Source organism: Cryptococcus depauperatus, chromosome 5, assembly GCF_001720195.1.
Source record: "Cryptococcus depauperatus CBS 7841 chromosome 5, complete sequence".
Lineage (NCBI taxonomy): Eukaryota > Fungi > Basidiomycota > Tremellomycetes > Tremellales > Cryptococcaceae > Cryptococcus > Cryptococcus depauperatus.
The window spans coordinates 812,085-839,252 of NC_089472.1; the positions used below are offsets into that span (position 1 = coordinate 812,085).

A 27,168-nucleotide genomic window follows, 5' to 3' on the forward strand; every position below is an offset into this window, starting at 1 on the left:
GACGTAATGTCTGGTAAAGGGTTATGGCACTGTACATAATATATACACGAATTGGCTTTTCCAAATCCTATTCACGCTGATGGTGTATTGGTAACATTAGAGCTTCCCATTTCATTGCAAATGGCGGCTGGAAAGTCGGAAAATGCTCTAGCACGGGGTTCGATTCCCCGTCAGCGTATTCTTTTTACCTCAATTTTGATGATTAAATAAATAACATTCCATTCCAAGTGTTGTCATGGTAGTATGTATTGTGATACGACAGTACAAGAGACTCGAAAAATGTTATTTTTGCTTAATAACATTAACAATTTATCTAGTAATGACTTGTAGAAAAATTAGATCGACGCGTCGACACGCGATGCCCTTTTTATAATGTATGATCTAATTGTTCTTTGTTTCTTTTTATATTTGAAAACTAATAATGTCTCCTATTCTCGAGTTCAATTCAGCTCCTCCATCTTCTTCCTCAAAATCACGCACTCGGGGACCATCTACAGTCCCTTTTGCAGACCCTGTGAGGCCCAAAAGATGCGCCGATAGCAGTAAAGAAGCTAGAGTTGTTTCAAAATCTGAACAAGATAATATGCTCGTAGACACGGATGAAGAGCTTGAGTATGATGAGAGCGATGATGAGCATGATAGAATGGTGGTTCATGGTAAGGCCTTTGGTATATTGGACGAGCATCTGTGGTTGACATATGCAAACAGTGGAGGTTCGACAAAAGCAACATTCTCGGTTAAGAGAGCAGCCCATTATGCAGATCGTAATTCAATATATTGATGAAGATCTCGCAAAGATAGAGTTGGGACGCGAACTGCCTGGTTGGACGGATGTGGATATATTGAGAGATCATGTGGAGAGAGTGATGGTTGAAGAGGGCGGTAAACGGCATTTCGTTTCTCTCTCATAAAGGCCGCTGCCAACAGTGTATAGCGATTGGACTTGCATCAGTTCAAGTGTCTGAAGTGGACATTCATGTTCATGTCTATAAAACTTCCCTAGACAATCAAGTGGAGGAGTTCTCTGCGGATTTAGACGATGGTAGGTTTACAAACATGCCTTGGGTTATGAGCGACATCAACGCTATTACTAGATAACGAGAATGAGGAGAAAGTATCGGCAGCATCAGTCCGATCGTTGCCTTCCGTTGACCTCGACGGGATTTGGGATACGTGAGATATCTTCAATTATTTGCATGGATGTTCTGACAACGTTCAGCTTGGTTTACTCGGATGATATTAAAGCACGCTTGCTTGACTACATTTACTCCACGATTCTTTTTTCCGAGTGCGATATTGACTTCAACGTCATTGCTTGGAACAGAGTCATCCTGCTACATGGTCCTCCTGGAACAGGTAAAACCAGTTTATGTCGAGCTTTGGCTCAGAAAATATCAATTCGTCTTTCACAAAAGTTTGCATATTGCTCCATATTATAATTGGCATAGCTGATCACTCTTGACAGGTACCGGCATGGCAAGATTATCGAGATTAACTCCCATTCGTTATTTTCAAAATGGTTTTCTGAGTCTGGGAAACTAGTCCAAAAGCTCTTTCAAATGGTCACAGACATGGTTGAAGATGAGTCTGGGTTTGTTGTAGTGATGATAGGTTGGTTTTCGCAAGCGAATATACAAAACGACATTGATGCATTATTAGATGAGGTTGAATCGTTGACTGCCGCTCGAGCTGGCGCAATGAAAGGCAACGAACCGTCGGATTCTCTGAGAGTTAGTTTGAAATATTTTCTAAGGGCAAATGACTGAAACTGTCTGTAGGTGGTCAATGCTCTCTTGACTCAGCTTGATAAATTACGAACCCGCAAAAATGTCCTCGTTATGACAACCTCTAACCTGGTTGATGCTATTGGTAGATGATTTTGTCTCATATATCGCACAGGACTCTACTAAGGTTTTTCCATAGATGAAGCGTTTATTTCCCGAGTTGATCTTCAAGAACACATTCCTCTTCCTCCTCCTAGAGCAGTATATTCCATACTCTCGGGATGTCTCCAGGAATGTATAACGAAAGGCCTCATTAGACATTGTCGTATACTCGATTGGAAAGCCGCTGAAGAAGCTCAGAACGAAAGGAAATGGGGCAGGACAGATAGCATTGAAGGCATGAAACAAGGCAAAAGAGAAAGAGCTGTTAGTGGGGTTTTGGCTGATTTAGCTGTAAAATGCCATGTCTGTCTGCGAAGAAACTCTCTAAATTGAGCCAACACTAATAATCAAAACAGTCCTTAGAACTTTCTGGCCGAACCCTTAGAAAGCTTCCCGTTGTTTCGCACGCTCGTTATCTTTCCAGATCGTCAGGCGAGCATCGCCCTCTGCGAGTTGAACGTTGGGTTGAGGCGATGGAGCGTGTTGTCGATATTGAAGCTCAAAAAAAGATTGAATATTTGAAACTGATAGAAGGAGAGGTACATGACACAATGGAGAAGCAGTTGGGTGTGGGAGGACATAGAAAAACGATCAGTAAGGAGCGACATGAATTGGGAACAATGGTTGGTACGAAGATGAAAGGCGGAGGGCACGGGCACAATCATCACTATGGTGTCTAAACTTTTGACAAAATCTAGATTTTACGTCCTATCATTGATTTATCACATCAGTTGCATTAGTTCTATGCATAATCATTGGCATTATAAGTTCCATAAACCAGACACACATCATATACGATATTATATGACGTGTCAAGAGAGACACAATTTCTATGTCCGTTTTTGTAGCAGTTTTACGACTTTTTCTACATTCCTTTCCACAACTGGGCTTGCCCAATCTGTCTCCAATAACGTATCTTCTAGCTCTTCCTCCATTTCTTCGTCCATCCCAGACAAAGTCAAGTATATTTCTTCAGATGCCATAGCACGTATCTGGATATGCACCTGTCAGTGAAGCCGTAACAAATCCTGAAGATTATTAAAAAAGCTTACTCTAGGGAATCGGTGGGCAAGGAAGAGAGAAATGAGACCAGTTGCTTCCGAAGAGATACCACAAGGCATAGAAAGACATGTTATGACTCTATACATCATCAGTATTTCATAGGCCAATGCATTATCTACATACATTCTCATAGCAGTAGAGATCCTTTCAATCGACTTGATGCTCCCCAATCCCTTGGTAGCAATGATCATAATTTTCACAGGTCTGTTGAATTGTCAACTTTTTATCCTCTAATTTGGACGCTCAATTTTAAGCTTACAGATCAGTATTATTGTCACCTGTCACAGTCTCCCAAATGCGAGCTGCAAACAATTTGTATACAGTCTGCAAAGTGGGTATGAAAATTCGATTGGACTTGAAGTTCTGATTCAATAGGAACAGCAATGTGGACAAATTTGACAAATAAGCTGAATTGTGATCGGCAAGATACTGGCGAAGAGGCTGGAAAGCCGCTTCAGACTACAGGTTTCTTAAGTATTGACTCTGTTCCACAATGCAAAAAAAACTGACAAGTGTGCCTACTTGACTACCCACACTGAACACTAACCCACTCATAAATTCTTCCCTATATTTGCTTTCCACCAGCGGCATGTAACCTCTATACCATTCCTTTGCGTCAATATATTTCAACCCTTCCTCTTTCAATAGAGACAGATCGCCCGCTAAAGCGTCATCGCCTTCCCATGTCCAGCCTTGTGCTTTTATCTCCGCCAAAGCTAGCGCAGCAGCCAAACGTACGGATTCAAGTTTTTCTACAGCTTGCTTGATTATACCACCAATAACTTGGTCAAAAATGTTGATCTCGAGCAGTGAAGTTATAGGAGTGAGAGATGACAAGTCTTTACTGAGAGCTTTGAGAGAAGCTATACGAACCCACGACCCGACATCTCCTCTTTGGTCGGTTGTATAATCCGATAAGCCAGCTATATGGGCGCGAATTATGACATTATAAGTTAACGAGGACACTGTACCTATTGTCAGCAAAACGAACTTTGGTAAAAAAAAACTAAAGGATTTACCAACAGGGTGGCCGTCACTTTGTTGGGCCACGATATCAGCCAAAGACCTCACAGCCCACCTTCTGCTCTCTACCTCAACCTTGTCAGGGTCTTGCAATAAACCCAAAAGTGCTTCTATAACCTTCTCGGCGATGGCCGACGGCGCAGGAGGGTACTGGATGTGGCCTAGTGAGAGAGCGGCGGCTTGACGTTGGCTGACGCGATACGACTTCAAGTCCCCAATGAGTCTGTTTTTGGTCAGTAAATTAAACTCGTATGGATAAGGCGTAGACATGCTTCTCAATATCTGTCTCAACATTCCTCAATATGCTCAACTTAAAATATACTTTTGCCATACTCTCATGTACATCACTTTCTTTCCTCATTCCAGCCAGATCCAAAAAATGATTGATTGTTGATTGCGAACAAGACAATTCCAAAATAGATCGGTTGAGTATGACATTTAAAAGATTACATATGACTAAGAGGATATCAGCAGCTTGTTGAGAGACTAACGTGGCAGGTCGTATGGTAGAGAGTGCTTCAAATATCTGTTTAAACAAGGAGTGTTGGTAATGATAACACCATTACAACAAACAACATACCATTAGATTCCTCTCATCATCGCATTTAAATAATTGAGCAATCTGACACAAAGCAGCCAGTGCTCCATGTGCATTCATCGAGTCTATCGAAGACAGATTCTCTATTTCTTGCTGCATTGATTTCTCAATCGATCCCGAATCGAATTTCAAGAGGCTTTTCAGAGCTAAAGCCCCTTGTACTCGCATGACGCAGTCCCAATGGCGAAGAGTGATATTATGAAGGTGTTGGAGCATTTTTTCTCTATACACTTCATGTCTAACGCGAAAGTCAGTAAAGGCACAGTAAAGAGAAAGACTTTACCTACATTCCGACAGCAGGAGCAGCGACCGTGAACGCTATTCTCCTCACACTGACTGAATAGAAGTCTGTTTTCGCCAAGACATCAATTCCTTTGGGATACAGTCCCAGTCTTCCTACTCCTTCTTGAAATGCCGCACTGGCTGCTCGTCGCACACCGACTTCTCTATCAAATACCGCCACACATACCAAACTTGTTGCAATCTTTTCTGCAAAAAATTCAAGAACTTTTGGCGGACATGCTCGCGAGAGAGACCAGAGGAGGTAAGCAGCAGCATCGCGAACGTTGGATCCAATTGAATGAGAAGCTCGACGGAGATCGAAATTAAGAGCTTTGAGGACCCATGAGACGGACTCTTCGATTGCTTCGCCTAGGATCAGCCCGCGTCGAGCCATCTCGGCAAGTGCAAGACAGACACCATGCCATCGCGCCTCCCCTCTTTGCGTTTCAAGCCCTTCAAAACCCATCGTCCCTCCAACAGTACTAGATCCACCAGGATCGATGATCGTTCCAAAAGAAGTCGTGATAACCGGTTCGTCTTCGGTGCCTTGAAAAAGAGCAATAGTTGCTAGGACAATTTGTGAAGAAAAGGATGCTGGAAGGAGCGAAGCGATGCGTGCAAGGTATTTGGCAGAAGAGTAACGGACAATGGTATCTTTATCCGACAGATCACACATAAGATCATTCAATTCGGCTTCAAGACCAAGGGGAAAATCCAGGGCTTCACCTTCTTGATATTTTTTGCCAAGTTTTGTCATCCATAGTCGGCCTTTGGCCTTTATAGCAAGCTTTCGAATTAGCCCAGACTCTGCTGCAGTCCGAGATCCCCTGAGATGAGGTAAAAGTTGTTCCTCCAAGAAGACTTCAAGCAAAGGTAAATGTTTGGCTTTGAGCAGAGACGGCATGAGGGATAGAAACTTGAATAATGAAGCAATCAAGCTGGCTTCTCCTTCACGATCTTCTTCTCGTACTTCCACTGATACCCATTCGAGAAAGCCAGACAATCCATGCACTGCGTCTTCTCGAGACAAAAGCCGTGCTAGTACCAACGCGGCATAAGCTCCCTCATTGCCTGGTCTCTTCAGCAGCGGGATTGCAAGCAGACTGACCCTCTGTGCAAGTTTGGAGGTAGATTTTTTGAAGAGTATTGTAGCCGATGGCATATCTATACCATAAGGTATACTTGAGATCGGATCATTGGAGTCCGATAGCGCTAAAAGATTGAATGGCATAGTAAGAAGCATCGCCAGCCATATCAACAATACAGCACGAAGTTCCCAAGCTGACGGAGATGAGATCATTGGATGATGGGGTGTTGTTGGTGGAACTGATGGATTCGGTGTTGCAGGGGGTGACAAAAGGCTCACCAACATTGACAAGTTTGGAATGGCAGAAGAAAAGTGGGTCACTAATGTATATTTCAGCAAGGTTGTATAATTGATCATTGGCCATACATACGCACCAACAATCTTCCAACCCCGAACCTTTACAACCCAGTTGATCACCCTCCCGAGGCGCTCTATCCTTTTGGAGTTGATGTTTGTGCCAGTATTAGTATCCTTCCCATCCATTATGCGTAGCGCATGTTCCAAGATATTCATAAGAGGTGGCACAATTTCATGTAGAGATGGATCAAGTAAACCAGGCATAGGCAAGTAATGGTCTAGCTACAACTTTTCGTTAGACATACCATCAATAAAACCACTGCGACGTACTATACCTCCCAAATGGGCCACTTGAGCTTCCTCTTGCTCATCTTGCTTCTCGCTTGACTCTTGGCAGACATCTAGCTGTAGAAACTCTCCTAGCGCTTTGAGAAATTGTGATCGATGGGAGAAGTGGGTAAATGTTGGGTCACAATCGTCAAGTAGCGGGTCTTCTAGCATTGAAAAGAAGCAAAGTGGAAAGAAAATGGATGAATAAAAAAAGAGAGAAATGACAGAAAACGCGACACGTCAAATTAATTCTAACCCCAAAATACATATTGGGATAAATTTCAATTAACAAAATCTGGGAGAAAAATTATTCTATCATTCTCATTTTGAATTTTCTATTTCGAAATATTGCATTTTACTTTTAAACATTCATTTGACTAATTTACGTTGTAAATCAAAAGCACATTAGGTGAATCTAGTACTCAAGAGAATATTTCAGTATGGTAAGAACTGTCAAAAAGTCTTTAGTTCATGGGTCAAATAGCCAAAGCATACAACATGTGCCAGCCAGCAATCTATGAAATGACCTCTCGTGGCAAGTGACTGCATCACTACAGCCTTTGGAAATCTAGCGACCTTCCTCCTCTCGATAATTGAGGCCAGGAAAGAATCAAACTGATGAACAGAATCCTATTGCAAACCAGAGCAATATATCGAACCAAGTCGGAACACGTTCCTTCATAGTCAAATTTTTAGCCGCAAAATGTGTTCTATATCTTTAAGTGGTAAGATGAGAAACACCACAGCTACATCATTAGCTGCCAAAAGCCCTATCTGGACTCAGTCCGACTTTGAAATCAGATTGTTTCGCCAAAGAGCTCAGTTCCGTTCGAAGGTAGACATCGTCGTATCATCTGCAAAGCAGGCCATATACGAAAAGGGCAATGCATGGCGGCTTTGGAAGCAACCGAGTACAGCTCCAAATCACCGTCACTTTGCTCGAAACTAAACGGCTTCGAAGCTAAGGAAGCAACACCAAGTCCCTGGCAGAACCAACGCTGAGACGTAAGCAGAGGCTTGCGTCAAAAGGTCAGATCGTGTGTTGAAAGACTCGCCAAAGAAGATTGTGGGGCACCCGATAGATAATGCTTTTCACGGCACAAGAGTCGGACCTGCATCGATTTGAAGATTTGTGGAATCTCTACATTAAACCATTTACCTAATTCTCAATCTTGACAATATCATTGCTGTCTAAAATGCACTCAAATGGAAGCACTCGTGTCTCACGTAGGGAATCATTGCCCTTGGACAGCTCAAGGAACTGATCCAGATAGCATGAGAAGTGATTTTACAGGGAACCATCAAGAGGATGGTAAAAACAATGTGTGAGCAAAGAAAAGCAGTTGTAGCTGCCAAGGGTATGTCGGAAAACACCCGGCTATGGCCAAGCCTTTAAGAATAGCGCATCCATAGCAGCGTGATTTGTCATCGATGACAAGTCATGAAGCAAGAGAACGCCGAAACAATTTCTACAAACATCTGTCGTGTTTCAATTCTTCCTCCGGTAACTATGCGTATCGCTCCACAAGACGTTGTTACAACACTTGCGCTGGATTTCTATTTGAACAAAAAGACACGCTATACGCTGGAAAACTTCGGGAGTGCGAGCGCCAGTCTTGTGCAACCAGACGCCCCAAAGATGACATTTTGAGCGTGATTCCAAGCAGGTCTTTCATCCATCTCATACTAATAGGCTGCCCTGATAATGTCGGAAAGAGGTGGTCTATCGCCACAAATATAATTCTGCAGACGTTGATTTAGTTTTCAATTTGTATCTTCAATTTCTCTTTTCTACCCATTACATGTAAAAATTATGTACAACTTAAATACGACAGATAGCAATACACGCTGCTAGAAAATTCATAAAAACGGTTACCGTATGAGAGCTCGTAACCTAATTGTCAAACAGACCCGATCTCTCCCATACCCATCAATACTTTTAAACACGCAATACTCTGCTCGTTTCATGGTCAAGCAGAATGGTCATAAACCAGCTCTATTTACCTTTTCTAGAGAAATATCGTGACTCGTCAACACAGCCTGAATCTCTAGCCTTGGAAAACTCAAGACGCAAACCCAATCGTGATGACAAGTATTCATGATCTGTAGGTGTATGCTGGTTACCAGACAAACCGAGTCTTTCTACTTGTCTCTACCACTGGCGAGCCCGTCTAGCTCTGTATCGCAGTGTATTGTAACTCTCTATCCAGCTCGTCGACATTCGGGACATTTCGCAGAATTGTTAACGTGAGAGGTAAAACTGATTGAGCAGCTTGTCAGGATGATGGAGAGAGAAGGTCAGGACATTGGATATGGCTTGTCTATGGTATGGTTGAATGACCGCCGCCGAAACCGAGAAGATATAAGGAAGGACTGATTGTTGGTAGATTCTCAGAGAATCAATCTAAATAGCTGCCTTCTATTCCTCACCCAAACATTTTCTTATCCTGACGCCTTTCTTGTAAAGTCTTAGGATCCCACATAAGTCCTAACAAAGCTACTGCTGCTATAGATAGGTTCTTTACTGTGATATTATGTGAGCCTTTTGGCTGTTTCTTGCGGCATGGTTTGGGTTGTTTCCATGACAATCGAGATTGGTAAGATGATAGTCCGGGAGATTGACCTCTGTAAGAAATGCTCAAGCCATCTCTAACCCAGCTACAAATATGACTTGCTTCATTTCCAACACTTGTCAAAGCTCCTCGAGTGTCGTTTAAAGCAGACTTTATACTTTCAACAAGGCCAGAGTAAACGCTTGCAATGCTTGAAGCCACTGAGCGCGAAAAATCTTCATAACCTGCAGATTTGAGAACCAGGCTATTTGGATTATTGGAGCCGTTAAGCCACCAATGAAGCAGGTCAGGTGAAGTTCTGAGTAATTCCCGAATCGCATCCTCCTGCCTGGAGTCCACTGTTTTAGTCGAATTCCCTTCAGTCATATTGTAATCGAAGAGTGTCTTTGTGAGCTGATATACGCCGCAAAAGTTATCTATTTGCCAGCTATAAATTCCCGTGAAAAGATTGCTACACTCTCACCCAAAACAAACCCGAATGCAATACATTCAAGATAGCCAATAAAGCACCTTTGTGATTCATACCGAGTCCTTCTTCGGAATGTCATTTTGGGAGATCGAAAGAAGTTGGAAGCAAACTTGAAAGGAGTATCCTACTCGCTTCTAGATAAAAGAAATGTTGGGATAGCCTTGGGAATTCTTGCTATCAGGATTGGGAAAAGACTAGGGATGGGTTGGGACGGGATGAGATTGGCTGAGATTGTGAGGCTGGTCTGGATAGGCTGAGGCTTGATTTTCTGAGGATTATTTATTCAGCTATGCCTCTCTCTCTGCGTATATCGTTTACTCGGCTCTATTTTCTTGTTCCAGAGGCCAGATGGCAACGGGTAGTATCTACGATCCTGGTATAAGGCTGTTTAATAATCGTTTATCCGTATATTGCCATGGAAAGATGATAGAGTTAAAAGTTTGCCTTTACGCAGAAAAAAAGTGTTATGATTAACTAATTAGAGTATATATATAAGAGCGATTCTAGAAAGTAATGATGTAATAAAAATATTAGAAGAAATCGACCAATCGGAGATGACCGACGACAAATATCCACCATCTGACTTTTTTATATCTTATCTTTTTATCAGATAACTGTCTTGACATTTATCCATGATTCATCAAAACACATCCGTTCAATCGCAAGCGTTCGGAAATCCTTTATGCCGCCAGATCATTCTCAAATCCAACGATGGCTCAAGGTTTATCGTTGATGGTGAGCCTTTGGCCAGGAGCAGGTGAATCTATGGGATATCAATTCATTCACCATTGACGATTGATAGTGCCGTATTCAAGGACATGATGGAGTTTCCCAGGCCCTTGAACCAAATCACAAAATCATATCCCAACATGCTCAACCCTATTGATGTTGACATATCCTCAGATCAGCTTGCCGTCTTTCTTCAATTGATCGGAGCGCATAGTTCATTGACTCGGCCCATCACTTTTGAGGATTTCAACAAGTTATCTCTATTACTTGACGAGTTTGACTGTGACGAAGCTGCTCTCAAAAGGCTCAAGAATCTAGCATATACATTAGGAGAATACGATCCATGGGATCTCTTGATTGTTGCCTCCGAATTTGATGATGAAGCCATGGGGTTTCACGCTATGGAAAAGATGAACCACGAGATATTCAAGAGAGGCGCGCGGCAGCGTCTATCGCATCTCTCTCCCGTCGCTCGAAGAGATTTGTCTTTCCTTGAATTGAGGAAAAGTTGGCAAGAGTGTCTAAGGAAAGCTTACCTTTATGGGCAGTCAAACAGGGAAGATGTAGAGATGGATTTTGTGCCTTGGGATCAGATATGTCGAGGGTTCAGGATGCGAATGGAAAGGCAGAGGAAAGCAGCTGCCAGCTACGGCAAGGAAAGAGTGAGTTTTTACTCTCACTTTATGGAATGTGTTAACAGGTAATGTTGTGTATTGTTTAGCCAAGACGCCCGATGAATGAAGATGAAATGGTTTTCAACACTCTGTGGCCCTTGGAAAGCTCCTATACTGGACGCTAAACGCAGTTTCCTATGCGTAATGAGGTTGTGTTGGGCGTATGCCGTCAAGATTCTTGTAAATAGTGTTGTTAATGTGCGCAGTTGTCTAATCCGACAACTCTATGTTGTTGACAGTCTCGTTGATATATTCAAGCTGTACTATGATTCAAAATGCCTCATAAGACTTGTATCTTGACTGTTGCTGTAACGCTTCTATATGTGTATGTAACTGATATTGTTGTATGGACAGGCCACTTGGAACAATAGCTGGATATTGCGAGATGAAGAAGGTGATTATTATTCCAACAGGCCACTGGTATATGCTCATCAATTTTATGATAGGCCAAACCACATAAATAATATGATATGAAAGCCTCAAATATTAATAACCTCATCAATATATCAAAGTCAACTCTTAAACTACAACACTATACAACTTTTCCCCTTTTGATCTATGACGTTACGTATAATTTGAGGCTGAAGAGAATCTAACTCTTGGGCTATTTACACAAAAAGAGTACAAAGATATTCGTTTACAATCATGAGTATGAACAAAAGCCCCGTCAATCTTCTTCCATTTCATCATCCTTTTCTCGCCTCGCATCTTCACCGTTTGCTCCCTCTCTGTCAGCCTTAGTTACGCAGAAAACATGCTCCCCATCCTCATCATCCTCTCTAACTTGATTCTTCAGGCTCAATAACCCCAGTCCCCCAATTCCCTTTGCCCCTGCTCCTGTCCCGTCTCCACCACCCAGACCATCTAAGCCACCCAAGTTGATGCCCAACACTTGCTCTTCTCCTCGAATTTTTCTTTCTCTCTTTCTCTCACGAGCTTTGCCTACTTGAGCCAGAAAACTTGATCGAGTCCCACTAGCACCCCACGATCCACCACTCAGCCCCAAACCAGCGCCTGTGGCAGATATAGGCCCAGTACCTGTGACATTACCTAAACTTGCAGAGAGGGCAGGACTAGCTGCTCTAGAGCGGGCAATTGCTGGTCGGGTGTATGGGTGGTTCGGTCGTGAACCAGATGGGTGTGTTTGTTGTCCGTGTGAATGGGATAATCGAGATAAATTTGAACCTCCACCTGACGCACCGAGAGATGAAGGATACAGTGGTGCATGGCTTGGTGAAGCAGGAATAGAAGGTATTGATATACTGGTAGGCCGACTTGGAGAAAGAGGGAAAGGAGAGGAGGAGGGATGAGAATTAAAGGAAGGTGAAGTACCCCTGGGCCGTTTATAGGGATCAAATCGATCGTCCTGGACTGCTATATGCGATGTAAGCTTGGTATGGTTGATGCAAGAAAAGAGAATACCTTTTCTTTTGCCAGTTCTGAAGGACGACGACTCGCGATACTGCATTAACCCTGGTGAACTCATTGGAGCATTCGGACTGGCACCCAGCTATATTTGACTGTTAGCTTTTGCCACTGCTTGTATTGAAAAAGAAAAAGTCACACACCTCCGATCTCTCGACATTTGGAGAACCTATTGGAGTACCTGAACCCATTCCAAGGGTTGTAAACGCTGTTTGAAGACCGTATCCTGGAGAGGGCACTATTCCCATCCCGAGCCGTCCAGATTTTATAGCACTTACTGGGGTTTGTTGTGCAGGGTTTTGAGTAGTAGGGTGGGATTGAGCTTGTGCGTGCGGCGTCGGGAGCGGATAGCTTGAATTTATATGAATCTGTCCTTGGTTGGGTTCTGATTCAGTGGCTCTCACTAATCCAGACTGGGAGGTCAGCGGATGGCTCAACTCTGGCTGATCCATGTCCATTATCCCCGCCCAAGCTCTCTCTACTTCTCCGCCCTCTTCAGGTGTGGGATCGTCATCATCATCGCTATCGCTCTCTTCTCTTTCTGTCCAGCCTCCCCATCGGCGAGCGCCCCCGGCAAGAGGCACATTGAAAGATGCCAGCTCATCGTCATCGTCCTCAACCTGATCTGGAAATCGTCCCCTCGAACCTCTCGGAGCACGAGGGGTAAGTGGAAGTTTGGATGGATGAGAGAGAATCAAGCGTTGAAGACGTGCTTCGCTCTGTATTTCGTGCTTGTGGGGATCACTCTCCAAGATAAGCGTTTGGACTAGGGCAAAAGGCAGCGGTCGGGCTGAGTTGAAAGTAGACTGATGCGAAGACCTGTTTCCTTCGAGGCTATGATCCAGGCTCAATCTAGAGCTATCTGCCATCTCTGTATCTTGCCTCTTCTCGTTATCTTCGGAGGCAATGTTCAGTCTTGCAGGGGGTGTACTTGTCTTGAGACCTTCTAAAGGAATCATCGACGTGGATATCGATCTTTTCAATAGACCATTTTGTATGGGCTTTGCCGAGGCCGACCAACGAGGCATTGGCTGCAACGGCACCGAGTTCTCGTCTTCTTGTTGAATAAGCTGTTTAATGGCTTTGCTTGAAGATGGATCTTTTATCAACTCTACCATAGGCGGTTGCTTTCCTTCGTAGTTGCTGTCCCCAGCATCTTGGGTTAGACTGAGCATACTCGGTCTGCACACCTTGCCCTTGCCATTGTTGGGCAAAGGGGCGGTCGAAGGCGCTGCTGGAAGATTGAAAGAAGCTGTACTGGTGGCGAAATGGTTTGTATCTCTGTGCATGTGGAGTTGTGAAAGCAAAAGATAAACAAATTGGGACCTCAATCATAATTTTGGGTCAAAATATATCAAGCTGTGACATCACAACTTTTATTATTGTCTGTTCCTCAGCCTGTGCTTGTGGTTTTTTATTTTTGGTTTATATTGTGCTTTTCTTCTTGAGCTGTCTAAAAGTAGAATGGCTCCTCCAATACAGCCCCCAACTCGGCCTCATTCTGCAAATCCATCAGCATTCTCTCTCTTTCCACGTTCTCGCTCACTCCGCTCTCAACCACGTGGCACAACAACTGGCGAAGACTGGGAGGACGCTTGGGATAGCAGCTCCGACAAGGAAGATGATAGGAGAGCAGCAAGGCCGCATTTAATGCAATCAAAGACGTACTCTGAAGGCTTACCTCCGCCTCCTCCTGGAACGCTGCTTTACAACAATGGTCTGTCCTCGACAATGTCAGAGTCTTTAGCTGTCCACGCAAGACTGCCCCCTGGAGGAGCATGGGAATTGGTTGAACCTGAAGAAGTGGAAGAACAAGGGCTTAAGCCGACTCGGAAAGCCGGAGAGGAAGCTATCAGGAAGGACGTGGAGAATATTCTGCGAGATCCCTTAGAGCTGCTTCAATCTTTAGCTCTTGCTTCACCAACTTCTGCAGTCTCATCTAATCCACCATCATCATTATCGTTTCCATTCTTCAATCAACCTTCAGGCTCTTCCACAAGTGAGATTTTTGCCAGCTCTAGTTGCTCAGCAGCCAACCAACAAACAACTGGGGTCTCGAGACAGAGGAGTGTGAGGACTGAAAGAAGGAGAGAAAATTTTGCAAAAGTACTGCAGAGAGAAGATGGTATCGACTTGGGTGAATTAAGAAGACTAGCCTGGAGCGGTGTGCCACATGAAGTTCGGCCAATTGTTTGGCAACTTTTGCTGGTACGTCTCTCCCACTGGTCGTGAAGCACAACTGAGAGAAAGGGTAGAATTACCTACCATTACCTGTTCAGCCTCGATTAATAACATTGAATAGAAAGCGTAAGGAGTATCTTGCATTGGTTGACCAGTATTTTGGTAAAGGGCTATCTTCTCTCAATCAGCAGGTGGGTAGTTTTCACAACACGTGCAGATTACAACTGACCAAGTAATATCGAGCAGATATGGCATCAGATTGAGATAGATGTCCCCCGTACTCGCCCCGGAGTTCTTTTGTGGTCATGCCCAGAAACTCAACGAAGTTTAGAGAGGATATTATATGTTTGGGCCATACGCCATCCAGCATCAGGATATGTTCAAGGGATAAATGATCTCGTCACGCCATTCTTTGAAGTTTTCCTATCCGCTTACATTGGTAAGTGTCTTTGACTTACTTGTGTCTTCAACCACTTGGTTAACCATGCTCAATCCACAGACACAGACCCAGAGATATTCGATCTCTCTTACCTACCATCGCAAATACTCAACGCAATAGAAGCCGACTCATTCTGGTGTTTGTCAAAACTGTTAGATGGAATTCAGGATCATTACATATCTCAACAACCAGGGATACAAAGATTAGTTAAAAGAATGAGTGATTTGGTCAAGAGAATTGACGGTATGTCTGCATCTGTCCTTTTTCATTGAATTTAACTTGAACTGATTGTTTTTTTAATTTCAGCCCCATTGGCTGCACATTTTGAACAACAGGGCGTTGAATTTATGCAATTCGCATTCAGATGGATGAATTGCTTGTTGATGCGTGAGATTAGTGTGAAGTGTACAATCAGGATGTGGGACACATATCTTGTAGGTTTAAACCTACTTTTCACTGGGGTTGGGCTAATACGGAATCGTTTCCTCAATAGACAGAAGGAACTGATGCGTTTTCGCAATTCCATTTGTACGTTTGCTCGGCACTGCTTGTCAAATGGAGTGAGAGATTACGTGAGATGGATTTTCAAGTAAGTCATCTGTTTGCATACTCATTCACAGCATTATATTAATCAACACCATAGGAAATGATCATATTTCTTCAATGCCTCCCAACGCAACAATGGACAGACTATGACATTGAGCTTCTGTTATCTGAAGCTTACGTTCTGAAAACGGTTTGGCAAGGTGCAGAGAACCACTTCAAGGACCTACCTGTGGGTACCGCAGGAGGATTTGGGATGCTAGGACGATGAGAACATTAGAATAAAGAAGAATGGAGCATTTATATTACAAGCATAATACTTAATGTTCAATGAGTCTACCGCAAGATATGTCACGTGGACGAAATTTGGCTGGTCTCAGATAATAAGTGGAAGAGGTCCATGCGGGGTGGAGGAAAAGTTAGCTATATATATTCAGCAATCTTTTTTTTCTTTTGCCACCACCTCTTCGTCCTTTTTCCCTTTCATTTGCCACTCTTGCCACTTTGAGCGAATAGTTGGACTGTTTTCTCGTGCTTACACACTGCTCACTCTGACTAAACATTTGAAAAATGCCCGTGAAGCAGGCTTTTGTATGTGGTCATTTGCTTTTTCTTCCTTTGCGTAGTGAATGGTACGCGTCGCGTCGTTGAACGCTTTTGGGAAAATCCTTTTGAACCAAAATTGAAGATGCTTTGCATGATTCGGCAGTTGGGCCGTTCATGTGTAGACTTCAGATTTTGCTTACATTTACTTGACGCACCAGACAATTGTCTGGCACAATTAGTGCTACTCACTATTCCGAAAATGAAGCGAATCTCAACACACAAGACTGACAAACTTGATCCTATATAGAGGCCGCCAAAACCGAAAGCAGGATTCAAAGCTCCTGTACCTGCTCAAAAATCGAGCAAGACTATTACGCAGCAAATTACACAGGCGGCAGTACCAGCCCAAGCTCAGATACAACCGCAAAGGAATAAACAAGAAGTAAGCAATGCTGCCACAAGTCAAGATCAACAAATTGTCACAAAACAAGAAAGTCTTGCAATACTCAAGACCGCTTTAGAAGCTAGTCTTGGCTCAATTTGCTATCTTCGGTGAGATTATTCCCTCCTAACCTTGCTTGATTCTTTACTTTAACCCAGTGTCACACATGCTGACCACTCATCTTTCCAAATGATTAGCCGTTTGCTCCCAGACGATCAATTTATAGATACTTACATGGCCTCATCCGTACCAATGCCTGATAAAAGCCTCGTGGCTCAGTATGGATTGAGTCAACCTGATCCTAATGGTAGCCAGCAGCCTGGTGGAGGGAAGGGCTTTAAATATCCGAGAATTCGAGGAGATGGGTCGTAAGTTTGTAATTTCTTTTTCTTTTTTAATTTGTGCAACTACCAGGCCTTCTGAGATCTTGTCTTGTCTGGTCGTTGGAAACGATGTAGCTGATGTAGAGCGTGTAGTCAAGAAGGGGCAAAACTATTGCGGATGATTGTAAGTTGGTGTCAAGTTGCACCTTGACAAGTCAAAACAAAACGATTAAACTAATTTATCTGTCAGGAAGGGGGTGTTATGGATGCTGTTACTAAAGGCTACCTCCAGTCTTTTATGTTCATCATCTTTCTTGATAAAAACGATCCTTCCAAGTACGTGCCTCATATTCGCTCAGTCAGTTTTGAAAATCATTAGCTGACGTGAGATGTATAGTATTGTTGAGTCATACACTTTCAATTTTTTCTATTCCTACTCTTCTGGAGAATGTGTACCCACTCTAGAAATTTCACATACCATTGACGGACATGACCAACCACCGGCTTCCAACAGTGTTCTTCCTGAGAAAATTGAGACAAGTGAGGAATTAAACATGCCTAAAACCCACCAAGATGTTCGCAGAGCAATCAAGGTTGGCATCGTTCTTTCGTTGACTTATTATAATAATAAGTCAAAGAATGATCAATGGAGCTGACTAGTCCATAGGGGCTTTTGAAAACTTTGATACTTGGCGCCCAGAGACTGGTAGACCTTCCCCGTCAGTCTTTTTTCTATGTTGGAGTATTGGTCTTATATCAACTGGCTTGATACAGGCCAACGTTATGTCGACTTCAAACTTTCTTATAACGATACTGCTCCAGTTGAGTATGTCTAACATCTTTTTATTCGTGTCATATTGCAGACTGACAATGGATTCAGTTATGAAGCACCCGGGTTTAAGGACTGTACAAATGTTCCACTATATATGTGTACCAATATTGTGGATGAAGCACCTACAGCTCTTCAAATAGGAAGCACAGCCACTGGAATACATGGGTAAATGCTATTCTTCGTTTCTGATCTCTTTATTTAATTGATTCTGATCAATGAATAAAAAGGGTTTCGTTAACAACATTATCCATCGCCGAATATCTTCCTTCCCGATTAGATTCTGAGGGATACTTTTCCTATGATGCAGTTAACGACAACCTTGAGGAAGAGAGATTGGAACAGATGCTTGAAGCTGGAAGACGTAAAGTTGCCTGGGTAAGACCTATGATCACTCATCCTTATCTTCTTCCTGAGAACAAAAGCTGATGAAATTAGAGTGCCGATCTCCCAGTTTATGATCGTAAAGCATACGAGCCCTCTTCGTTTGACCCGTATAGTCTCATTGTTCCCCAGCTCGCTGCTTCGTCTTCCAACAAATTGGGTCTTCTCAAACAACCCTTAGGAAAGATGCTCGATGATGGTACGATTGAACCGATTGTGCGGCCAGGGGAACAGTTCGGACTATCTTTAACAAGCGGTCATGAAAGAAATAAGGGAAAGAAGAGGAACGCAGCAGTTGTAAATTTTCATCATTTCTATCTGAGGCAAGCAGTTGATAAGCGAGATCATAGCTGGAAGAAGAACTTTTGGAACTATCCGCTACCCAATGTTCACCCACTCCATTTTGTGAAGCTGACATTCACCCGAGGGCCACGACAGGTTTGTATGACCATGACGGTAAGTCGTACCCGCTTCATTTCCCTTTTGCATCAAGCTTGGTAAGATTGTATGGATGTTTACCTATGAGCTTTAGCTGAAGGTGAAACGGATTACGGAGGAAGCCAGTGGATTGTGCATGAAAATGCTGATTCTTCAACTCAAGTAGATCCTCCCGTACTAAGTTTGACGTCCAGTCCCCATGCTCTACAGAAATCAATCGGTAGAAAGTCAAAATCGACTGGGCCAAAGGACAATAATTCCAAACAAATACATGAATCGCCTACCAAGGACAAGCCTACTCGAAAACCCTCAAGACAAAAACCTAAAAAAACAAATCCTCAAGACGCTCCTGAGATCAAGTCTCAACGATCTCGCAAAGTAAGCAAGGCTGTCCCAAATATCTCGGCCGTAGCTACTCCTATCAAGCGAACTTCTCAAAAACCAAAGTCAAAATCAAGGAAAACAGAAACTAAAACTCCTAGCAAGGTATTTATAAGAATTGTCACTTCTTCAATCAAAACACCACCTTCTAAACAGTCTCAAACTAATTTTGAAGTTTATACACCGACTGAACTAGCTTCTGAAGGAACGCTTGTAAATCCTTCAACTTCGCCTGCTTCAACTTCTGCTCCGCTCGAGGCTAACAAAGTCTGCTGCCAAGGGCATCCCTCCACACCTTCAGTAAATCCTCGCAAGCGTTCAAAAACGGCAACAGCCAAATCCCAGTCCGGCACAGCATCCTCTCCAACGAAGAAACGCAAAAAAGATGCGCCGCCATTAGGCACGCAAGCCGTAGAAAAAACTGCAAACAATAGCAAAGTCAACTGCTTCTGTGGAAGCCAAGATGAGATTGAAGGAACTATGCGATGTGTTGGGTGTGAAAACTGGATGCATTGCTGTTGTGTTGGGTTCGTCTCTCATCCCTTTTTGCGTTTACCCTAGAGTCATGCGTCGTCCGATAACTGACTCTGATACCCAGGCTTTCAGAGCTAAAAGCAGCTGCTCAAGTCGAAGATTGGTACTGCCTCATCTGCCAAATGGAAAAAGATAATAGTAAGAGCTGGAAAAAGATTGATGTTTATCAAGCTCGAGAGGGTATGACTAGGCTTGCACTTTTAAGGTCCCGATAACTTTCCTTCTATCAATCTGATGGACATTGGCTGACATAGATTGCAGACGGGTGCTTTTGGAAGTACGACAAAAGGGAGGTATCGGAAATGCTTCCTCCCATTTGAGGGATGCTTGGGGTGAATCTTTAAACTGAGTGATCTATCTATCAGGCTAATTCTCAGTACATAGGATGCTCTATGATGTCACTGAAGAAGTGCTTCGTTACGCTCTATCAAGAGGGATTTATCGATGGTGAACATGGTACATATTGATTCCCATTCTTGATGACAAAGCTGAGAGAGGGCGAATTTTCATTACACAGGGAAACGTCACAAGAAAAATGCTTTTTACAACTTTGTTCATACACCCGAAACGGCCAAGCGATTCATGGAATATTTCCAGCCAGGCGGCGGAGTCGAATCAGAATTATTTGATTTTTGCAGGACTAATAAAGGACATGTACGATTGCTATTGTGTGTGGGCTGAAATGTTGCTAATCTGAAAACAGGCCGCTGAGCAAGTTAATAATACACTGGCGGATTCCCAAGATGTTCTCCTCCCTTGTTCTACCCGCCCACTAACTTTAACTTCCTCCCTCACGCCAGTCAATGCCATCAAGACACCTTTTGGTAATTTCTTGCCAAGCTTAGATGGTCAACCCATCAGCCAATACACTCTTCCTGTGATAAGAAGTAGTAGGGCACAGAGTCCTATTGAGCTGCTTGAAGACTGGTGATAACTGATATTGAATTGGTTTATGCTCACGCTAACAGTAATTTTTACTTATCTGCTGCAGATTTACAATCTCCATCGCCCTAGCATATCATCTTTACTATTGTTGTCTCGTATACATACTCTATGCACTATGTTTTCAAGTCTAATGCAAAATTTCCATTTCAATACGTCTTTCACCAGCTTTTGGCCCCTTCACACCGCTTCCTTGTCCTCTAACCTTACTACTTCTCGTTCCAAATTGCATTGCTTTCTTCACCCTTGTGCTGGCCTCTATCAGTCCAACATGTTGAGATGCTAGCCTCAACAAACGTTTATCACCGTATCCTGGCGGAAGACGAGGATCACACTTGAGATGGATGGGTACGGAAGAGAGATAGGACATAAAAGAGAGACTCAAAAAAGGATAACGAGCATCTCGGGCGTGGGACGAAAGAAGGCGATCATCTCTGGATAGATTTCGGCTAGGTAATCTGGTGATATCCATTTGGATCTATGCATTGGTCAGTATTTACTTTAGAGCATGTGGATAATATGGTGTACCTCATCAATAAGGCCCTGCCAGCCATCTCTGTTGAAGACGTTACGATGCCGTAAATATCCTCCCAACTGTTCGTCAGCACCCAAGCCTGAGATGTACACCTTCGCCTTGACTGTATATGGTTTACGCTCGCCTTGTCTTGTGAGCCACCCTAATCCGCGAGCCACAAAGTACAATGGAAAGGCGAGAGACTGATCAGTGCCATCAGCATGTTGTGTAGGCCACGGAAGAAAGAATTGACATACAAGGTCCATTTCTGTCATATTGGGATACATCAATTCAATCACTTTTGCTCTCTCCCTCTTTGCCTCTTCAAACGGAATATCCACTTCGACGAAACGCCACTCTCTTCCTGGACATACACGACCAAGCTCAGCAACGGAGAACAGACCGGATGAACGATCTGGGACATGGTACATGTTTATCAAATTAGAAGTCACGGTTTCGCATTTGCCTGATGGAACAGGACATGGTGCAAAAGCGACATTGATCAGATCGATTGGTTCGTTCAAGGGCAAACATCTTGTTTTATTCAACATTTTGGGCAAATGAAAAGAAGGAAAGGCTTACAGATGTATAAGATATGCGAGAAAAGTACAGTCAATCCCACCGGAAAACAACAACGCCACTCTTGATTCATTCTTTTTCAAAGCAGGGATGTTTTCAACTCGTCTGAGTACGCTCGCTCGAAGGGCGGACGTGAAAGACTCAACGACACCCAACGTTACAGGATCTTTTGATAAACTTTGAGGATCTGAAAGGTTAAGAGGTGGAAGCGTGGTATTGATGGGAGTTACGTGCGTCTGCAGGGCGTTAGAAACGACGGTAAAAGTGAGAAAACACATACAAAAGCACTCGTGGAGCAAGAGGGCTTAACGTTATAGTCGGTTATGGTTTTGATCGCTTTGGAAAGATCCATCTAAGGAAAACGTTAGTGCAATGACAATAAACCAAGCGATTCTTACCTGCCCATCGTCGCCAAACGCAATGTCTTTCAAATTTACCTCTCCTCCTTCACCGCCGCGTAAAGCTCTCATCTCGATACCAAACTCTTTTGCCTGAGAACAGCAACATGAACTCAGAATAGCCATTGGGGGCTTATCATTCAAACCAAAGTCTGGAAAAGTTGCTGGATACACAAGAAGAGAGCGCCGAGATAGAGGATCTAATTGGTAATGGACTGTGGATCTTTTGAGCTAAGGCAAACATTCAGGAATAATCCAAATTTTGATTTGAAACCTCGTACGTCGAGATATATACAAGCGAATCTAATTTTGTTCAGCAAAATCCTCTCAACACCTTTTATAACGCACTTACGGACCCTCGACAGTGCTCAAAACCTTTTCGATGCTGTTTCCTTTCTCAAGCATATTAAACAAAACCCTTGTATCGTTTTCTGTGCCAACGTCCACCCCTTCAAATATCTGTCCGTTCCATCCTAAAACACCTCTTTTGCCGACGAGTGGCTGGGATGTCAGGTCTCCTCGTAGACCAAGCACTGTCGCATACATGCAGACTTCAATCTGATGCCCAGAATATGTTGTATCTACGTAAACATATGAGTCTTGGGAATCCGGGCCTCGGCAGGTGACTGAAGATTGAAAAGCTTGGAGGATGGCATTCTGTTCTATGTTGGAAGAATTGGCTTCAAATAAGCGGATGGAAAGAGTTAGGCCACACATAGATATATAAAGAACTGGAAAGCATATGTCTAGAGAAAAAAAAAGAAACAAACAAATTATGATAAAATAGAAATAATCATTAACATTCTGAAATCGTTTAGAAAACCAAGTTGCAAAAAGCCATGGTTCCGCCGGAAGCAAACAAACCTCAAAAAATATATAACTAAATTCATCTATAAAGGTGATAAAGCAAATAAACTTGTACAAATACAGCGGATTACATTCGTATATTAAACCAAGCCAGAAAGAAAACATGCGTGTCCAGCGAGCTGATACCCTGCATTATTGGGTCTCTGCTAGTGCCCTGATACTCCTCAAACTATTCGCAGCGTGCTCCTTGGTTTTGATGACTGCATCGATATGCTCCCCAATCTGAGCAACTACATAGTCTTGCAGGAGGGATGTTTTGTGACGGAGTTCTTTAAAGCTTGTCCACACAGTCAGTGGTGATGATAGCAATCAAGTGAAACAAAGACCCACGCAATTCTTGTACTTTCCAGATGAGATCTAGTAGACAGAACGCCCTGTTGGCTAGCAGCGAGCATATTTGTGACTTCTGTTTCAAGCTGGGTGATAATTTTGCTCGTATCTGTACCTTCAGCAGTAGATTGCTGAAAAGAAACAGATTCAGTTTTGGGTCAAGCATCCCAACCAATCAACGTACCTTGTGGGTGTCTTCGGCTTGCTGGTTAACATTCTTGATTCGTGCTTCCACGCTCCCTGCTTCCTCCTTTTGTCTTTCAACTGTTTGACTGAGTTTGTCAAATTCGTCGTCCAAAGTTATGAGAGAGTTGCTAAAACCAAGAGCCTCTTGTCTGAACGTTTCTCTACAAGTCTGCAGAGCTTGCCATAACGTTGAGCGCATCTCTGTGCCAATCGCTTTCACTCTATCAACGTCTTCAGCTCCAAGATCGACATCGATGATATAATTGATGTCATCGAAGGATAAGGGCACGCCTGTTGACGAATCAACCAAGCCAATCTGATGCGCCAAGGCATTGTAATCTGCAAGGAAAGTTTCAAGACGGTCCATGGATTTGGTTACCATCATTTCCTGATCGTACGCAAATTGGCTAGCTTCTGCAATCTTTCCGCGAAGATCATCAAGACTGCGGGTTAAATTGTCTTTTTCGTGAGTCATTCTGGTTACTTCATCGGGGCTTAGGTTCTGTTCGGCGACGTTTTTCTCAATCTGGACAAGGTTCGCTTGATGAGTCTTCAATTCTTGTTCTGTAAACACCAGTTGTCAGTAGACTGTAGGCAGAGCAGACGAGATGTAATAAACCCTGATGTCCCACAACTTCCTTAACTTTTGCTATACGCTGCCTGATCTTTTCTTCTTTCTGCCTATGTAAGTTCAAGAATGCAAAAAATTTATTGTTGTCGCTCATCAGTTGTACATATTCATCCTCTAGTCGTTTCAGCGGAGGCTATGGAGATACATGAGCCATTGATTATTTTGTGTGGAAATTAAGACACAAACCTCTTGAGCATTAAGTCGCTGAACTTCGACGAGGCGTTTTTGAATCTCAGTCTCAAGTTTTTGAATTTCATCAGTCACAGAAGAGGCCATTCGTTCTGAATATGGCTTTAGTAATCGACATTTCCAAGCACATGGTATGTCACGGCTCACCATAAGCTTGATCTAGTTCTCTTTCGGCTTCTGTAAATTCCTCTACTTCTCCTTCGAACCATTGAGTGTAAGTCTTGGCGGAAAAATCCCATAAAAGTCGATGCTCATAGTTAGGGTATTCCACCGGAAGTTCACTGGCGGGTATCTTCAAGGGATCGCTGATGCATTCAGGATCATCCCAATTGCCAAGAGACTGCAAAAATCAGCAAATCTATTCAACTCTGAGTCTTTGAAAACATTTACTTTACAAAGATCTACCAACCAATTAAGCATTGCCAACAGATTAGGCCATGACTGTGGTGCGCCAGGTGCCGTGAGGGCTGTTTTACTGACTGAATCCATTCCCGGGTATTTCAAGTCCTTCAGAATGGTAAGGGTATCGTCCTCGAATTTCTTTCCCCAAGCCAAACTCTGATCGATGAAATCATTCACCAAAAAGCGAAATATGGACTGGAATTCTTTGGCAGTAGGCGAAGTAAAAGTTTTGGGTGTTATAGGAGAGGGATAACGAGTAGCTACAAGGTAATGGTTGATGTTGCGCATACAATTTGTCTGAAAAGTTTTATCTCGGATCGGGCGAGGATCTTTGTATGGCGCGGAGTACAATCCGGCAGCCAGAGACGCTCGTCCTTGTCCGTTTGATGAAAACACTGAATTTCTCCTGACGCTATGAGAACCGCTTAACCAATACCTGTACAGACTCATCACAAGACTCACCTTCCGGGAACCTTTCCAACAGATTGGGATGACCTGCCATAAATTCCAGCATCCCCTCGTCCAGCACTCATCATTGACTCTCGAGGCTCATAGCCCCTGTTGGGCATAAGAGACCTTCGAGATACAGAGGCCGAGTTGCTAGATTGTCCCAGCTCCTGCATATCTGGAAGGTTGGATGGACGGGAATGAAGCGGTTGTGGCGCCATTGATTGACGAGCCGGACCTAAACGGTTGGTCTTCTTCATTATTGAGGATGGAGCAGCGACTGATGACCTCCCAGAGGCCGCTTGGTCTGCATGACGTCGTTGTGTTTCCATCTTGCTGAATAGAAGTGATTAGAATAAGATAGATAAAGAATAAACAAATTGAATTGCTATTTTGTTTATTATGACATTTTCGCGTTTAATGTTGTTTGTTTTTGCCTCCACTTTCCTGATAAAGATGTTTTGTAAATATTCTCGAGCTATCTTATACGGAACCAAATAAAGGTGGGATTGATATCTGTATGTGTGCTCTGCATCTCGCTTACAACACATGCATCGAATAAGACACTATGATTCAACAAATGAAGCATAGATAGAACTATGAGTAAGCCGCAAGAACTGATTAATTTAGCTCGACTGGTGATTATTATGCTTGTAGTACGTCAATAAAAGGAGATAATTATGTACACCAACGAAGCTGTTAAGATCTATGACTGCCATCAATTGTTGCAACAGAGACAACAAGAGGATGATGTACTCACGCTCGTAGCAATCAGAGCTCCATTGGCTTTGCCCGTTTCTACAGTCCATCCCATCAGATTTGTTCTCATTGAAGATTTCAGTGTTTTAACAAATATCTCGTTAACAATGATTGTTGTAACGGTCACAGCAATAGTTGCAGAAAGAGCAACGACCATCCACTATGTATCGTTCAGTCCAGCTTATGGTGAAAGCATGAGACGTACCAGCTTTTTGCCTTGTGGCACAACTTGCAAAAGGCCTTTTGTATGATATGCCATATAGCCTATGGCAAAGAGCGAGAGGAAGAAGGTGATATGATTGAGAATCAACGCTTCTCCTAGGATATGAGGGAAAGATGGAAGACTATTGGAAGGAGAAAGGCGGAAGAAGGTTGAATTGGGTTGGAAATCTAAACCGCGTTCACATTGTGAACTAAGGTTGAGTGAGTGTGACAGATACCACAATACGTTGCTGTATGTAGAAAGGGAACCATGCTCACTCGTTTCCGTACCATTGACATCCTAATCCCGGACAAACCGTCATTCGAGTAAAGGCGGTGTTCTCATCTCCACTCCCGTTTGCTGTCATGACGACAATGTTGAATGAACGAAAATGGCAATTTGAGAGAGAGTTTGAGATAAGGAGAACAAGTATAGCAACTGTAGAACAATCAGTACTTGTAGGAAGGAGCTAAATTGCGCTTACAAGTAAAAGATGCGCTCATTAACCGTACAAGGACCCAAAGCCGCTTTCTGGCTTTGATGACATTGGGAACAGGAGGGTCTTTTGGTTCTATAGGCTCCTGTAAAGTGCAAGAATGTCGTCAATCCAAATAGCCGTAACGATGGAAAACATTCAAACCTACAGCACCGGGAGCGTAGAAGATCATGCTCCGATGAAACTCTTTGTCATTTCCTAATATCTCCTCGTCATAGGTCGCGGGCAGTTGCAATGCCATCCTCTGCCTCATACCTTCCATACTCCAGACTATACTCTGGGACTCAGCTCCAGTTACCTCGTGGTAGTTTCCGCTTACGACCTCTTGTGACAACACAACGAGGTTAACATTGGGAAAGACGTCTCGGTGAGGCTGTGGTTGATGGAGAGGATGGGAAAGAACTGTAATATACCAGAGTGCTGGCATGTCCAGAATAGTAAGAACCTTTACAAAGCTCAAACACTGGAGCTTCCGGCTATAGTCACTACATTCAAGGCCACAAAGAAGGCCTCTACTGGCTTTGACATGGCGATACAGTTGAGGGACCACCACATCGTATACTGCACGAGATAGAGTGAGTGTCTTGAGAGGTTCCAGTTCCACCAGCTCGAGGAGTATGAAGCGATGGACAGGATAGAGTTTCTTCAGCGAAGTCAGCGAAGTCGGCATAGCAAATGTAAGTTATACATGGAAAAGAGATACCAAAAATTAAAACGTGTCTAAACAAATACTTCTGTGAGAGATGGTGAA

At 43.3% G+C, this 27,168-nt stretch overlaps 9 protein-coding genes across 9 annotated transcripts; 4 read left to right on the plus strand and 5 right to left on the minus strand.

The window, feature by feature from the left end:
* Nucleotides 1-421: 421 nt before the first annotated feature.
* On the plus strand, nt 422-2,566 carry L203_104456 (uncharacterized protein; the record flags this gene model as incomplete). Its single annotated transcript, XM_066213841.1, has 10 exons — nt 422-656; nt 709-882; nt 935-1,042; nt 1,095-1,173; nt 1,220-1,414; nt 1,466-1,611; nt 1,660-1,730; nt 1,779-1,869; nt 1,924-2,189; nt 2,243-2,566. The coding sequence occupies 10 exons, from the start codon at nt 422-424 to the stop codon at nt 2,564-2,566; spliced, it is 1,689 nt and encodes a 562-aa protein (XP_066069938.1).
* Nucleotides 2,567-2,716: 150 nt separating this feature from the next.
* On the minus strand, nt 2,717-6,736 carry L203_104457 (uncharacterized protein; the record flags this gene model as incomplete). Its single annotated transcript, XM_066213842.1, has 11 exons — nt 2,717-2,878; nt 2,939-3,026; nt 3,072-3,152; nt 3,208-3,407; nt 3,459-3,913; nt 3,968-4,194; nt 4,244-4,497; nt 4,552-4,807; nt 4,857-6,258; nt 6,313-6,517; nt 6,566-6,736. 11 exons carry the CDS (start codon nt 6,734-6,736, stop codon nt 2,717-2,719), a joined length of 3,501 nt encoding a protein of 1,166 aa, XP_066069939.1.
* Nucleotides 6,737-10,239: 3,503 nt separating this feature from the next.
* On the plus strand, nt 10,240-11,135 carry L203_104458 (uncharacterized protein; the record flags this gene model as incomplete). The annotated part of the gene is made up of 3 exons (XM_066213843.1): nt 10,240-10,364; nt 10,410-10,998; nt 11,058-11,135. The coding sequence occupies 3 exons, from the start codon at nt 10,240-10,242 to the stop codon at nt 11,133-11,135; spliced, it is 792 nt and encodes a 263-aa protein (XP_066069940.1).
* Nucleotides 11,136-11,677: 542 nt separating this feature from the next.
* L203_104459 (uncharacterized protein) lies at nt 11,678-13,724 on the minus strand (the record flags this gene model as incomplete). Its single annotated transcript, XM_066213844.1, has 3 exons — nt 11,678-12,384; nt 12,433-12,520; nt 12,579-13,724. 3 exons carry the CDS (start codon nt 13,722-13,724, stop codon nt 11,678-11,680), a joined length of 1,941 nt encoding a protein of 646 aa, XP_066069941.1.
* A 175-nt stretch (nt 13,725-13,899) lies between these two features.
* Nucleotides 13,900-15,869, plus strand: L203_104460 (uncharacterized protein; the record flags this gene model as incomplete). The annotated part of the gene is made up of 7 exons (XM_066213845.1): nt 13,900-14,643; nt 14,691-14,807; nt 14,863-15,055; nt 15,116-15,298; nt 15,362-15,489; nt 15,549-15,644; nt 15,699-15,869. 7 exons carry the CDS (start codon nt 13,900-13,902, stop codon nt 15,867-15,869), a joined length of 1,632 nt encoding a protein of 543 aa, XP_066069942.1.
* Nucleotides 15,870-16,168: 299 nt separating this feature from the next.
* On the plus strand, nt 16,169-20,406 carry L203_104461 (uncharacterized protein; the record flags this gene model as incomplete). The annotated part of the gene is made up of 18 exons (XM_066213846.1): nt 16,169-16,189; nt 16,452-16,696; nt 16,784-16,954; nt 17,063-17,093; nt 17,160-17,245; nt 17,307-17,502; nt 17,577-17,628; nt 17,684-17,735; nt 17,790-17,906; nt 17,969-18,116; nt 18,177-18,419; nt 18,473-18,578; nt 18,655-19,468; nt 19,540-19,680; nt 19,737-19,807; nt 19,860-19,931; nt 19,993-20,129; nt 20,179-20,406. The coding sequence occupies 18 exons, from the start codon at nt 16,169-16,171 to the stop codon at nt 20,404-20,406; spliced, it is 2,931 nt and encodes a 976-aa protein (XP_066069943.1).
* A 141-nt stretch (nt 20,407-20,547) lies between these two features.
* On the minus strand, nt 20,548-22,625 carry L203_104462 (uncharacterized protein; the record flags this gene model as incomplete). Its single annotated transcript, XM_066213847.1, has 8 exons — nt 20,548-20,895; nt 20,946-21,134; nt 21,189-21,465; nt 21,514-21,746; nt 21,791-21,862; nt 21,909-22,139; nt 22,190-22,211; nt 22,261-22,625. 8 exons carry the CDS (start codon nt 22,623-22,625, stop codon nt 20,548-20,550), a joined length of 1,737 nt encoding a protein of 578 aa, XP_066069944.1.
* Nucleotides 22,626-22,907: 282 nt separating this feature from the next.
* On the minus strand, nt 22,908-25,292 carry L203_104463 (uncharacterized protein; the record flags this gene model as incomplete). Its single annotated transcript, XM_066213848.1, has 8 exons — nt 22,908-23,052; nt 23,106-23,236; nt 23,290-23,855; nt 23,911-24,055; nt 24,109-24,203; nt 24,259-24,451; nt 24,502-24,925; nt 24,976-25,292. 8 exons carry the CDS (start codon nt 25,290-25,292, stop codon nt 22,908-22,910), a joined length of 2,016 nt encoding a protein of 671 aa, XP_066069945.1.
* A 346-nt stretch (nt 25,293-25,638) lies between these two features.
* L203_104464 (uncharacterized protein) lies at nt 25,639-27,087 on the minus strand (the record flags this gene model as incomplete). Its single annotated transcript, XM_066213849.1, has 6 exons — nt 25,639-25,656; nt 25,721-25,879; nt 25,925-26,132; nt 26,200-26,359; nt 26,406-26,502; nt 26,566-27,087. The coding sequence occupies 6 exons, from the start codon at nt 27,085-27,087 to the stop codon at nt 25,639-25,641; spliced, it is 1,164 nt and encodes a 387-aa protein (XP_066069946.1).
* Nucleotides 27,088-27,168: the final 81 nt, after the last annotated feature.